This window comes from Lontra canadensis, unplaced genomic scaffold, assembly GCF_010015895.1.
Source record: "Lontra canadensis isolate GAN:19392208 unplaced genomic scaffold, GSC_riverotter_1.0 scaffold135, whole genome shotgun sequence".
Lineage (NCBI taxonomy): Eukaryota > Metazoa > Chordata > Mammalia > Carnivora > Mustelidae > Lontra > Lontra canadensis.
In genome coordinates, this window is record NW_022631129.1 from 655,369 (window position 1) to 668,758 (window position 13,390).

Sequence of the window (13,390 nt, forward strand, 5' to 3'; positions counted from 1 at the left end):
GGGTCAGATCTGAAGGGTTTTGGTAGTTGGTCAGTCCCTCCCTCCTGTTCCATTAAATATATGTGCTGAGTGCTCCTGTTGCTGCCTGTTCCTCTCCTGGTGCTGTGCCTACCTTCCTTGAGAAACCCCATCTGTTTTAAAGGAATGGAGATTGGCCTCTGTGTGGCTTATACGTATTGGTACAAAGAGAAGAGTTAGAAACTAGGCCCATAGGAACAAAAGGAAACAATGAATTTAGAACAGGACAAAATGTATTAAGGATGGACCTGTCTCCATGAATTTGGGTAACATTGGTTTAGAAGGCACTGAGTCCCAGTGTGGAGCTATTCTGTGGTGTTAATTGAACTATATGTTTTATCATTGATTTCCAAGTATCTCCTGTTACTTGTGCCTTGACTGAGCAGGTGTGTTACTGGGCATCGCTATCCGGACTGGGAGTCCCCTGAGCCTCAACCTGGCTGAGCCTGTTTGGAAGCAACTGGCTGGGATGAGCCTCACCATTGCAGACCTCAGTGAGGTAACCACCAGGAAAGTGGGGATGGGGAAATGTGACACCTAGTGTACCTGGTACAGAGTGCAGGGGGCACCCCTGGCTAGAGAGTGCCTTCTAGTAGCAAAGAAGGTCTGTGGATGTTAGGCCAATTTGCCTCTGGAACTTGATAGACCATCTATTTTGTGGTGCTTTTGCAACTTGAAATCTTGTCAGATAAGAAAATTCACCCAATTTTCCTGTGGAGGATCAGAGCTTGTGAATGGCTGTGTGGTGGCTTTGGCTTTCAGGTGGGGAGGCATGACTGGCTGACCACAGCCAGCATCTTCCCTGTGGCCATACTTCCCTTGGTACCACGACTATCTCCAACCAGCGGGATCTGTCTCCAACCAGTGGCTGTTGGTTAATTTTAAGGACTTCCTTGAATTAAAGCTCTTTTCCTCAGCTCCCTGTGTGAAGTGCTTTCTCACTGCTGGTCTCTTTTATTTTCTGGCATTTATAATGCACCAGCAGCCTTGAGGTACACCCAGTGCAGACTGAGGCGCCGTCATGGCTGAACTACAGTCAGAAGTGTGGTAAAGACCCTGACTTAACATGTGGGCTCCCTTTTTTCCCTCGAAAGGTTGATAAAGATTTTATCCCTGGGCTCATGTACATCCGTGACAATGAAGCCACCTCAGAGGAGTTTGAGGCAATGAGCCTGCCCTTCACTGTGCCAAGTGCAAGTGGCCAGGACATCCAGCTGAGCTCTAAGTATACACACATCACCCTGGACAACCGTGCAGAGTATGTCCGGCTGGCAATAAACTACAGGTGGGGTCATCTGCCTTCTACTGTTTTGGTTCAGTAAATAGCAAAAATAGGAAATAGTTTGCTTGGATGGCTGCATTTTTCAGAAATCCCATACAGTAAAATGCTAGTAGACTTGGTTCTAACAACTACTGATCTATAGTTATCAAATCTTATTTTGTAATCCAAATCAGAGTATTCATTATTCTTGTCTGAAATTCCTGGCTCTGACTAGAAAACCAAGGTGGCTAGAATTGTGCTGTTCTGGGAGCTCTCCAGGCAGAACTCAGAGGACCTGTGGATGCCCTCCTGTAGGTGCCCCTCTGTGAACTCTCCTGGGCAGCATTGTGTCAGGGCTGGTCCCACCCCTGCCTGGCCCTCAGCAAAGCCACCCATCTAGCTTCTGCTGCTCCTTGCTCTTTCCACCTGACATTATAAGTCCACACAGTGGATTTTGTTCTCCAGAAGCACCTGGCCAGGTACTTGGTAAGATTGCACATTGGCTGGGCTTTGTCTGCTGAGTTCTGGTTGTGGGTGGTCCTGGCAAGTGTGCTCTGCTGTCCCTTTGTGTTCATTTCTGCCCTATGCCCTAACTCACCAGTCATGAAGGCCCTGAGAGCACAGTATTTGCTTCCAGAGGGATCTTACTGTGGGTGCTGTGGAGCCTGGTTCTCTGGTACACATCTAATTCTGGCTCCTTCCTGGGTATGCAATAAGTATTAAGAATTGTGTCTTGGAAGCTCTAGGTAGTTTTTAAGATTATCCTCTATGTGCCAATGTAGGTGAACTCAGTCTATGAGAAGCTCTGTGATGCTATTTTTATGAACTAATGCCTTGGTCATCTGTGGGGTAAGGCTTGTTATGAGCAGGACAAGACCTACGTTACCAAAGATAGAAATGCAAAGTGAGTTTTTTCTTTCAGACTCCATGAATTTGATGAGCAGGTGGCTGCCGTTCGGGAGGGAATGGCCCGAGTCGTGCCTGTCCCCCTTCTTTCTCTGTTCACTGGATATGAATTGGAGACGATGGTATGCCCTTGAGAGCTGCTGCCCTAGAACTGCCTTTTCACATTGAGCCACCAAATCAGTGCCACTAGTTAATTTCTTAGTTAAATCTTGCACTTAATTTACATCTGAAATATGCTTATGCCTGGTAGATGAAGTGAAAACATGTTTGAAAAGTGGGTGTTCCCGGCCTGTGTCCTTCCTTTCCTTGCAGCCCCCATCCCACACCAGAGTGGAGCACAGGGTCAAGTACACATCCACCTGAACACATGGGACCCAACCCCCCAACTGTCCACTCTGCCTCTCACATACATCCTGCCTGAAACAAGCCTTGGTAGAAAGAGGGATTGACTCTATACTGAAGCGAAAAGTCAGAAGTGTCAGCCAGCCCTGATGGTATGTCCTTTTGCAGGTATGTGGCAGTCCAGATATCCCTCTGCATCTCCTAAAGTCAGTGGCTACCTACAAAGGAATTGAGCCTTCTGCATCCCTGATCCAGTGGTTCTGGGAGGTGATGGAGTCCTTCTCCAACACAGAGCGCTCCCTCTTCCTTCGATTTGTGTGGGGTCGGACAAGACTGCCCAGGACCATCGCCGACTTCCGGGGCAGAGACTTTGTCATCCAGGTGCGATTCCTGCATATCTTGTAGTGTCCGCTGTAGGGGCATGCTCCTTGCACATGATCCTATAGCTCATTAGAAAATGGGACTCTTGTGTTACATGGTTTTTTCCTTTTTACTGGAAATGATAATAAAAAGCACACCCCACAACTTCTTTGATTTGATTGCTCAAAATTTCATGACTATAGATCTTAAGTCTCACTTTCTACTTCTGGAAAATTTGTCTGGCCACCACCAGAAGATAGTGCTATTATGTCAGCATATTTGAGATTTTGAGCACACGTGTCTTTTAAAACATATATTTGATTCTTTGGTTGAATTAGGTAAATTAAGTAATGTTGCTTATTGGGAAAAATAAGAGCACCCATCAGATTGAGAACAAGAGTTTTGCTTTGAGTTCTAACTCTGTGGTCCAATGGTCAGAAACAGGCTTTGTTTATCTGCCGAGTCATGGGGTGAAGTGATGATCCCCCCTCCCTCCTCTATCCTGAGGCAACAGGTGTGATTTTCCAGGTAGCAATACCATGGGGATGGGGGACTTCCCGGAGGGGCAGATTAGGGTGGAGGGTCCTTTCTTCCTCCATGTTTGAAAGGTTTGGGGATGGGCTCCTTCCTGAGCACAGCCTGACCAGTCTCTGACTGGAGTTGCAATAGAAGTCATTTGCCAGAGAGATCTTTGAGACCAACATGTAGTTTTTCTCTCCAAAAGTAGGTAATTCCTGGGTCCAGAATTCTTGCTGGCTTTATAGTGTTTTATCTGTAGTAGTCAAAAGGGGCTAATGGGTTTAAGGAGAATTCCCCATGTGGGTGCGTGCTGAGCCTGTGTCCTCTGCCTGCCTTGTGCCAGACCCTGTTCTCAGCACTGATTTGTCAAAAGTAATTGCCACAGTAACCAATTACTATTCTTAACTATAAGTCCTAGGAATTACTGAGTTGCTCCTTTTAATTTCTAAAATGAGCTAGAGTATTTGTTTTCTGATACTTCGTTATTCTTAACCAAAAATGTTATGATTTTTGTGAGAGTAAGGAGTCTAATGAACATAATAAAATAGATTAACAGTTCTACCTGTCCTTGTACATAGTCTCTGATTATTTAACATCTTTTTCATCAACAGGTATTGGATAAATACAACCCTCCTGACCACTTCCTTCCTGAGTCCTACACCTGCTTCTTTTTGCTGAAGTTGCCTAGATATTCCTGTAAGCAGGTGCTGGAGGAGAAACTAAAATATGCCATCCACTTTTGCAAATCGATAGACACAGATGATTATGCTCGCATAGCCCTTACAGGAGAGCCAGCTGCCGATGACAGCAGTGACGACTCAGAGAATGAGGATGTGGATTCATTTGCTTCAGACTCTACACAGGATTATTTAACAGGACACTGAGATGGAGAAATGCCATTCATTGCAAGCCACCAGGAGACTAAGCGAGGAGGCAGAGTGCTGCAGACTAGAGTGCAGGAGGTAGTGTGTTTGATGAGAAATATTAGGTCTCTAAAATGCATGGGGGTGGGCAGGGTGACTGATCACTCATGATTGAACAATGAATGGAATAATGATTGGGAAATCAGCCTTGCACATGGGGGAACTATGTGGACACTAACATTTATTTTTGAGACTTAAAAGGGTCTTACCCATAATGCTGCATTACATGTAGGACTTCTGTGTTTACTACAATGTGTAAATGTTTATATAAATACTGAATTGCAGCATCCCCAAAATGAATAAAAAGCCTTTTTACTTGTGGGTGCAATAGATTGTTTTTATTTCTTTTTTCTTCTTTTCAAGTGTTGTGCATTGTCTTTATTGTACATTGGAAATCCTGTGTAATGATTGAATCGTATTATAAATATTTCAATTAATATTACCCTGAATTTGTTTATTAAAAGTTTTTTGAACATTAAATGATCAGTATTACTTAAATGCATCTAGAGGTTATTTAAACCAAAACCAAAACAAAAGTTGATCTCCTTCTTCTCCCCAGGTGCACATTTTAGCATATGCAGTATGTAACTTGAATTGAGGCCTTTCTGTGAGCAATATCTATCATAGAAAGTATACTATATATAATGTTTGTGTCCTGTATATCTCTAAATTTTAATTCCCTATAAATAAAACATCTGTCATAAAATTGTAAGCTGAGTCTTATCTGGTTAGACTAGCACTGGTGAATGTGCTACAACCAAAAAATAGTTTTGGATAGAGCATTAGTTAAAGCCATTCCCATCTAGTTTATACATTTTTGATTAAAAAAAAAAAAACAAAAACCAAACTCATTCCAGTGACAAAGGAGGAATGGGTAAAAGAATGGGAACATTCCAAGGGGAGTGGCTGGTGTTGGGATCTGAGGACCAGGAGCCTTCAGGATCTGTTCCCCTGTCCTCCACTCTCGCCTGTCCTGGTTCCCATCCCATTGGTCTGGGGTCACGGGGTGTATTTCTGGTCCAGTTGGCCATGGGATAGGATTTGAGAGCTGCATGTTCTAGAATTGTGTGAATGGCAAGTTCTCTGCAAAGGGAAAGACTGAGAATAGGATAGGAAAGTTGGCTAACAGGCCTGGTATGCTCAAACTTGAGGTAAACTAGATGAAGGCAAAAGGAGATGTTTTATGTTGAGGGGTTATTTCTTTTTTTTTTTTTTTTTAAGATTTTATTTATTTATTTGACAGACAGAGAACACAAGTAGGCAGAGAAGCAGGCAGAGAGAGAGAGAGAGAGAGAGAAGCAGGCTCTGCACTGAGCAGAGAGCCCGATGCAGGGCTCGATCCCAGGACCCTGGGATCATGACCTGAGCCGAAGGCAGAGGCTTTAACCACTGAGCCACCCAGGCGCCCAGAGGGGTTATTTCTTTATTCAGGGACACAATGTTTTGCATTAGAAAATCCAAAGAAAAAGTTTCTGGGAATTTATCTATGACCAAATTTGTGAATGCCCAGGTTAATCTTTTTTACTTTGGCTCAAAATCTCTATAATCTGTGAGGCATTTTTCAAATCACCAACCTTTTTGTTGTCAGTCACCTTTTGCTGCATAACAAACTACTTCTAAATTTGGTGGCATGCAAGATGCAACATTTATTTCTCACATATCTGGATTGGCTAGTTTCGGCTGAATGGCTTTAGACAATGGGATGGGCCAGGCTCTTCTTCACATGCCCTTCTGACTACCCAAGGCAAGAGAACAGTTGAAAACAGGCAAGGCCTATGCTCATAACTGAACTGTCCCTCCACCCACATTCTGTGGGCCAACCCCCAAACATGTGGACTGACAAATGTCTTTTGTCTCTAGAATAGCTGCTCTGAAAGTCTTGTTCAAGAACCCCTCCATTTCCCTTTCATGGTGTCCCATGAGGTCCTCCTATTTCCAACTATATATCTGCATGAAACAAAATTTTTTTCATACCCCGCAACCAAAACTATATTGTAATATATGGATGGCAGAAACCGAAATGAGATTCCAACTATCTTTTCATAAGCCAGATAGTAAAAAGATTAATAAACATTTTAATGCTACTTCTCAGAAAATCACTAATGTTTTTAATTTTGGAATATATTTTTCAGAATAGTATTCATGTTAATAAATAATGGGTTTCTTGGGACACTTGGGTGGTGCAGTTGGTTAGGCATCTGACTCTCGGTTTGACTTGGGTTGTGGGATCAAGCCCCACACTGGGCTCGACCCTCAGCACAGAGTCTATTCTCTTTCTCTCCATCTGCCCTTCCCACTTGTACTCACTCACTCTTTTTCTCACTCTCTCAGATCTCAAAAGAAAAATAAGTAATGGGCTTATTTTATTTTAAAATGAAAGAATATTTTAAAACATTTTAATTTTAATTTCAAATATGGTAAATATTGATAGATAGGACCTAGATAAAAATTACTGAATGAGAAAGCGTTCTGAGTCAAACTGCTGCAGAGGAGGGAACTGCAAAGTCATTACCGGAAGTGTGGTCCAGGGAAACACCTTCCACCTACCTGGCTTTGTCTCTGTTGTGTTTACATTGTTCAGAAGCAATTGCCTGAGACCTACTTGTTAGGAGCTCTTTTCCTTTACCTTCAGAAATGCTGGAAGATTATCTGTTTCCTACAGTTTTTCCACTCAAGGAAAAAAAAAAAAAAGACTTTGATTTTCATAGTAACAGTTTCTTCATTTTTGTCCAAGACAGTCTCTAAAACAGTTACCTATCCTCTTCAATTTAACTCTTCAATCTTACCTGATGTATGAAGCCTAAAGTTATGGTTCATTTTGGCAGACTGAAATTAGTGTAGCAGAACTTATGGAAATATAAACTGTGGGAAACATAGACCCAAACTGTGCTAGGAGTGGAAGTCTTCAGTCACTGATGAAGATTCCTTAATTTTAGTAGCAGGTTCCATTAACGTTTTGAATTGTGGATTAATCCCTGCAGAGGCAATTAGATGGTGTGATGTATCGTGTGTTTTTCTTTCTTTCTTTCTTTTTTTTCTTTTTTAAGATTTTATTTATTTATTTCACAGAGAGAGAGAGATCACAAGTAGGCAGAGCAGCAGGCAGAGAGAGAGGGGGAAGCAGACTCCCCGCTGAGCAGAGAGCCTGATGCGGGGCTCCATCCCAGGACCCTGAGATCATGACCCGAGCTGAAGGCAGATGCTTAACTCACTGAGCCACCCAGGTGTCCCTCGTGTGTTTTTCTACCAATAAAAGTAGCAGATACACATTTACAATGTGTATGAAGCTGCCTCTGTTAAATTTACAAAAACTTAATACGGTGCCTGACACTAGTGTTCACCTTTAGCATCCCTGACAAATTCTTTTGGATTTCTTAGCATAGACCACCTCCAGTATTGTCCCCTGGGGTCTGATAGCCTCCTCTCCCTAGTGCTTGCTCATGGGCTGCTAGCCTCTCATGCCTCTTTTTGAACTTGTCTGCCCTCCATACAATCAAATGGCCATCTGCCTTGCTCTGAGTTTATTCACTTGGTACGCTCCATCCTTCAGATCCCAACTACAAACTTCAGGAGCTGGAATCGGTTTTCTTGAGCATGCCCCAGCTCTGTACAACCCAGCAGTACCTACTATACAACCACCCTGCACTGGGTGGTTGTATTATAGGTAGTCCCTGCTCCACCACTTGATCCATGACTGCAGGAGTGACTGCTGGCTCTGTGCTGTTTCTGGACCCGTGGCCCAATTCGGACAGGTCCACCTCTGAAAGATACAGCTCATCATCTACAACTGGTGGCAATCTCCCCAGTGGTTGTTTGAGCACTAGAGAATGTGGAAGCAGTACCTGGCTGACAGGTACTCAACAATGAACACTAAGGTGGGTTATTCATTTCATCAGCATGGAATACTGTCCAGCATCAAGGGGACCACTGGCTTCTGAGGTTGTTAACTAGAAACATCTGGGTTAACTAGAAATCTAAGTATTCCAGAAAAAGCTTCCTAAGTCCATATATGGGTAAATTGTCTTGACTTGCAAAACTAGCCAAGATACTTTAATTTAGGGATAGTGGAAGAGAATGGAGAAGTCTGAGGTATGGGCAACTACATGCTGGCTATTCACATGTGGGGCCAGGCACTGGAGTTGGGGCCCCCTTCACATTGGGTCTGCTAGCCCAGGCAGGTGGGGAACATGGCGTGGGAGACCCCTGGGGTTTCAGTCTGCTCTGTGGCCTGGGGTCTTCTGATCCTTACTAGCTCTTAATCTCAGTACACCTCAAGCTTTAGCACTGACAAGGCTGATTAATCATTTGCATTTTTGTAGGTAAATACTTTATAGCAAGGATCTCTGCTAGGACATGTCTCTTGGAAATCCTGATAGGCTCAGTAAGAAGGGCAGGAGTCCTGGGCATGGAGGGGCTAGGGGCAAGGCTCCTTCTGTGGGTGTGTTGACCTGAGAGCCTAGCCTCTTTCCTGCCAGAGCTCCAGGGTGCCAGGCAGGCTGGCCAGGGCTTGTATAGTCACTCAGGAAGAGGCCATGAGGGATTACCCACTCCCACGGTATTAGCCCTAGGTCCTTCCAACCACAGGGCTACCCACGCTGAACCTCCTGCCCTTTGTGGATCTGAAGAAGTCCCCCAACCAAGGGACTTCCAACACACAGGGAGCCCATCTGAGACTAAAGTGGCCACGGGAGTACCCCAGGATACCCGGTTATTCCACCACCCTGCAGGCAGGACAGCCTGGCACTGCTCTCAGAAGGTACAGGTAGATGTCCCAATGCTGACACCCCTCCCTGGCTGCAGGCCGCATGAGGTGGGTGCCTGAGCTGTCTGCTGAAGTGCAGGAACACGGGTTGGGGAGAGGCGGACCAGAAGGCTTGAGAACTGGTTCCTCCAGCCCTGCTTCACTGCGGGGTCTTTTGGCCTGTTGGCAGGTGAACTCTGCTGTGTGCAATATGGGCCACTTACTGTAAACTCTCCCACTGGGCCAAGAGTGGTCCCTGGCCTCCTGTGCTTGGTTTTGCTGGCATGTCATAGTGGCCACAGGCGTTTGATGTCACTATTGTCCATGGGAAATTCCTTGTACAGCATTGCTATGACCGCAGTCCCAGCTTTACACTCTCCTGTGCATATGCATGCCCAATGGACGCACCATTGCCTGGGTCCCTTTGCTATCTCTCCTCCTTTAGTTCGCTTGGTTGGAAAGAGGCCCTTGGAGGTACCATAATTTCTCAAAGCAGTAACATCCGTTTCAAGGCAGGGCACAGGGAAACCTGTGGTCGACACACTGGTCCTAGTGGAGCCGGCACAGGTCCAGGACTCTCAACATTGCCCCCCTGACTTACCAGGGCTAGAGTGGGGATAGACCTACTGCTGGTGGGGAGACTCAGGGACACTGTCCTCATGGGTGAGCAGGTGTGAGGAGCAGGCCCTTCTCAGCCACAGAGAGCCCTGCCTGGTGGGCCCCACCCCAGCCACTTTTCAAAGATTTTTGTTTCCATAGACTGTGGAATCTACATAATGAATTTTCTTCTAGCACCTTACATTAAAAACAGACTTTTATTAGAGCCATTTTTATATTTACAGCAAAATTGAACAGAAGGTCCAGAGATTTCCCATATATGCCTTGTTCCCACACATACATTGCCCCCACCAGAGTGATACACTTTTTGCAACCAATATTTATCATTGTAGTTTCACAGAACAATTTTACTACCTTAAAAATCCTCTGTGCCAAAGGAAACAGTCAACAAAACAAAGAGGCAACCCACGGAATGGGAGAAGATATTTGCAAATGACAGTACAGACAAAAGGTTGATATCCAGGGACGCCTGGGTGGCTCAGTTGGTTAAGCGGCTGCCTTCGGCTCAGGTCATGATCCCAGCATCCTGGGATCGAGTCCCACATCGGGCTCCTTGCTCGGCGGGGAGCCTGCTTCTCCCTCTGCCTCTGTCTGCCTGTGCTCGCTCGCTCTCCCTCTGTCGCTGACAAATAAATAAAATCTTAAAAAAAAAAATTAAAAAAAAAAAAAGGTTGATATCCAGGATCTATAAAGCCTCCTCAAACTCAACACGCACAAAACAGACAATCATATAAAAAAATGGGCAGATGATATGAACAGACACTTCTCCAATGAAGACATACTAATGGCTATCAGACACATGAAAAAATGTTCATCATCACTAGCCATCAGGGAGATTCAAGTTAAAACCACATTGAGATACCACCTTACACCAGTTAGAATGGCCAAAATTAGCAAGACAGGAAACAACATGTGTTGGAGAGGATGTGGAGAAAGGGGAACCCTCTTACACTGTTGGTGGGAATGCAAGTTGGTGCAGCCACTTTGGAGAACAGTGTGGAGATTCCTCAAGAAATTTAAAATAGAGCTTCCCTATGACCCTGCCATTGCACTACTGGGTATTTACCCCAAAGATACAGATGTAGTGAAAAGAAAGGCCATCTGTACCCCAATGTTTATAGCAGCAATGGCCACGGTCACCAAACTGTGGAAAGAACCAAGATGCCCTTCAACGGACGAATGGATAAGGAAGATGTGGTCCATTTACACTACGGAGTATGATGCCTCCATCAGAAAGGATGAATACCCAACTTTTGTACAACATGGACAGGACTGGAAGAGATTATGCTGAGTGAAATAAGTCAAGCAGAGAGAGCCAATTATCATATGGTTTCACTTATTTGTGGAGCATAACAAATAGCACGGAGGACAAGGAGAGATGGAGAGGAGAAGGGAGTTGAGGGAAATTGGAAGGGGAGGTGAACCATGAGAGACTATGGACTCTGAAAAACAATCTGAGGGTTTTAAAGGGGTGAGGGGTGGGAGATTGGGGGAACCAGGTGGTGGGTATTAGAGAAGGCACGGATTGCATGGAGAACTGGATGTGGTACAAAAACAATGAATACCGTTATGCTGAAAAGAAATAAAAAATTAAAAAATAAATAAAAAATTATTTAAAAAAAAAAATCCTCTGTGCTCTACTTACCTTTTCCTCTCCCCACAAAAACCCTGATCTTTTTATTGCCTTCACAGTTTTGCCTTTTCCAGAAGGTCATATGGTTGGAATCTTTTTAGATTGGTTTCTTTCACTTAGCAATGAATTTAAGGTTCCTTCATGTCTTTTCATGACTTGATAGCTCTTTTTTTTTAACTGCTGAATAATATTCCATGGTCTGAATATACCATGGTTTGCTTATGCATTCGTCCACTGAGGGACATCTTGTTTCCTTCCAAGTTTTGGCAGTTATGAACAAAGGTGCTATAAACATCTGTGTGCAGGTTTTTGTGCCTATAAGTTTTGAACTCCCTTGGGAAATACTAAGGAATACAACTGCTGAATTATGTGGCAAGAGTATGTTTAGTTTTGTGGGAAACTGCCAAATTGCCTTCCAAAGTGACTGCACCATTTTGCATTTCCACCAGCAATGAGAATTCCTATTGCTCCACAGCTCATTACATTTTAAATTGCCTTCAAAGTGCAGACTTGAAGGCTAGAATTCCTCTCATTGTTTGCATCATGCCTTCATTGTTCCCTGACTGAATCCTTGGCTAGGATGCAGTCTGTGGTGATTTAAAATATGGCTCTAATGTTCTCTGACATTTTTCCCATCAAGAACCCTTTGAACCTGGCCTCTGTGATTGCTTGACCAGTAGAGTATGATGGCAGTGATACCTGCCAGTCCTGGGTACAGGGCTGAAGGAACTAGCAGCTTCCAGTTCCTGTCCTTGGGCCCCCGCCACCATGCTGTGAAGAAGTCCAAGGATCAGGGCAGCAGCCACATGGTATGGCATATAATCCTACAACAGAAATGAGTGAGGCCACTTCTCGATGCTTCCAGTCCCCAGTCTCAGGTTGCTTTCAGTCCTTTGTGCTACCTTAATTGTACTGGGGCTCAGATGATCTCTTTCCATGGTGCCTGAGTTCCAGACCCATGGCATCTGGGAGCATGATAAAATGGTTGTTATTTTGGTTGTTATTTTGTTACACAGCAGTAGATAAAGGAACCCATGTAAGTCTGCATTTGGTTTTTCTTTCTCAGGTCCCTCTCTTGGCTGGACAGAAGACAGCTACCCTGGCTGTCTGGCCAGTGTCCCATCTCTCCTATATCTCTTAGGGGTCAGTGAGGCTGGGTTGAGTGGAACAATCTGTGGGCAGCAGTGGGTGAACAGGATGTGCAGCCTATGCAGTCAGAGCAGGAAAGGCTGGTGGCCAGAGAGGCCTGCACAGTGGGTGATCACAGCAACCCCTGAGAGAAGGTAGGATTTGCAAAGGGGAGCTTCTGGAAGATTTCCATGTGAAGTGAGAGTGGAAGACTGGGATGGAAATGGCTCTGAGTCATATCTGTCTGTTGAGGGTAAGAAGCCCAGGGCACTTCACTGGATCACCCACAAACACATAAAATATGCGCATCCACACATCCATATAAAACCCACTGCTACTTACATCATATAAGCAAATGGATTTTATTACAGGTATTTCAGAATTTATTCATTCAAGTACTGTATACTTGGAAAGAGCCACCTTTGTTTAGCTTTTATATCTGATTCCAATGATGCTTCTCTTTGCTAAGAACATTTAGATAGCTCCTATTTTGGAGTTTCTCTCAGGAGTTTCTCAAGTCATCTGCGAAAAGTGTGACTCTATGGTTAGATTTTGGTGAAGTGTTCCTGCCCAGCTCAGGAATCACCACATCATTTCTGAGACCGTCCCCTGTCACTTCTGACTGAAGAAATTCAGAACCTCTCCATGGTACAGCACCAGCATCATGAATTATGCTGTAGTTTCCAACAACATTACCTCCATTCAATCCTCATTCTTAACTGCCGGAATCCCTAATTGAACCTGGTTTCAACAACCAAGAGGATGGGTTAGCAATGACTAAAGAGCCCAGAGATGGAGAGCTTGAAACTTGGTCCAGCATGGAATTCTGCTCTGTGTGGGCTTTGTTGCCATGTGTGTTGGGACATGTAGATGCCAATCCCTGGCAGGGGTGGGATTTCTTCCATAATTTGGGCAGCATGCACTCATTCCTGGAGCAGGGA

At 44.5% G+C, this 13,390-nt stretch overlaps 1 protein-coding gene across 6 annotated transcripts in view; it reads left to right on the forward strand.

The window, feature by feature from the left end:
• HERC2 (HECT and RLD domain containing E3 ubiquitin protein ligase 2) overlaps positions 1 to 5,041 on the forward strand; it is a 232,745-nt gene extending 227,704 nt beyond the window's left edge. For all 6 annotated transcript variants that reach the window (XM_032843119.1, XM_032843122.1, XM_032843123.1 and 3 more), the window contains 5 exons: positions 405 to 517; positions 1,113 to 1,303; positions 2,202 to 2,307; positions 2,696 to 2,908; positions 4,018 to 5,041. In XM_032843119.1, the coding sequence (XP_032699010.1) occupies positions 405 to 517; positions 1,113 to 1,303; positions 2,202 to 2,307; positions 2,696 to 2,908; positions 4,018 to 4,290 (896 nt within the window). In that variant the 3' untranslated portion in view covers positions 4,291 to 5,041. The remainder of the gene's footprint in view (positions 1 to 404; positions 518 to 1,112; positions 1,304 to 2,201; positions 2,308 to 2,695; positions 2,909 to 4,017) is intronic.
• The last annotated feature ends 8,349 nt before the right edge of the window (positions 5,042 to 13,390 follow it).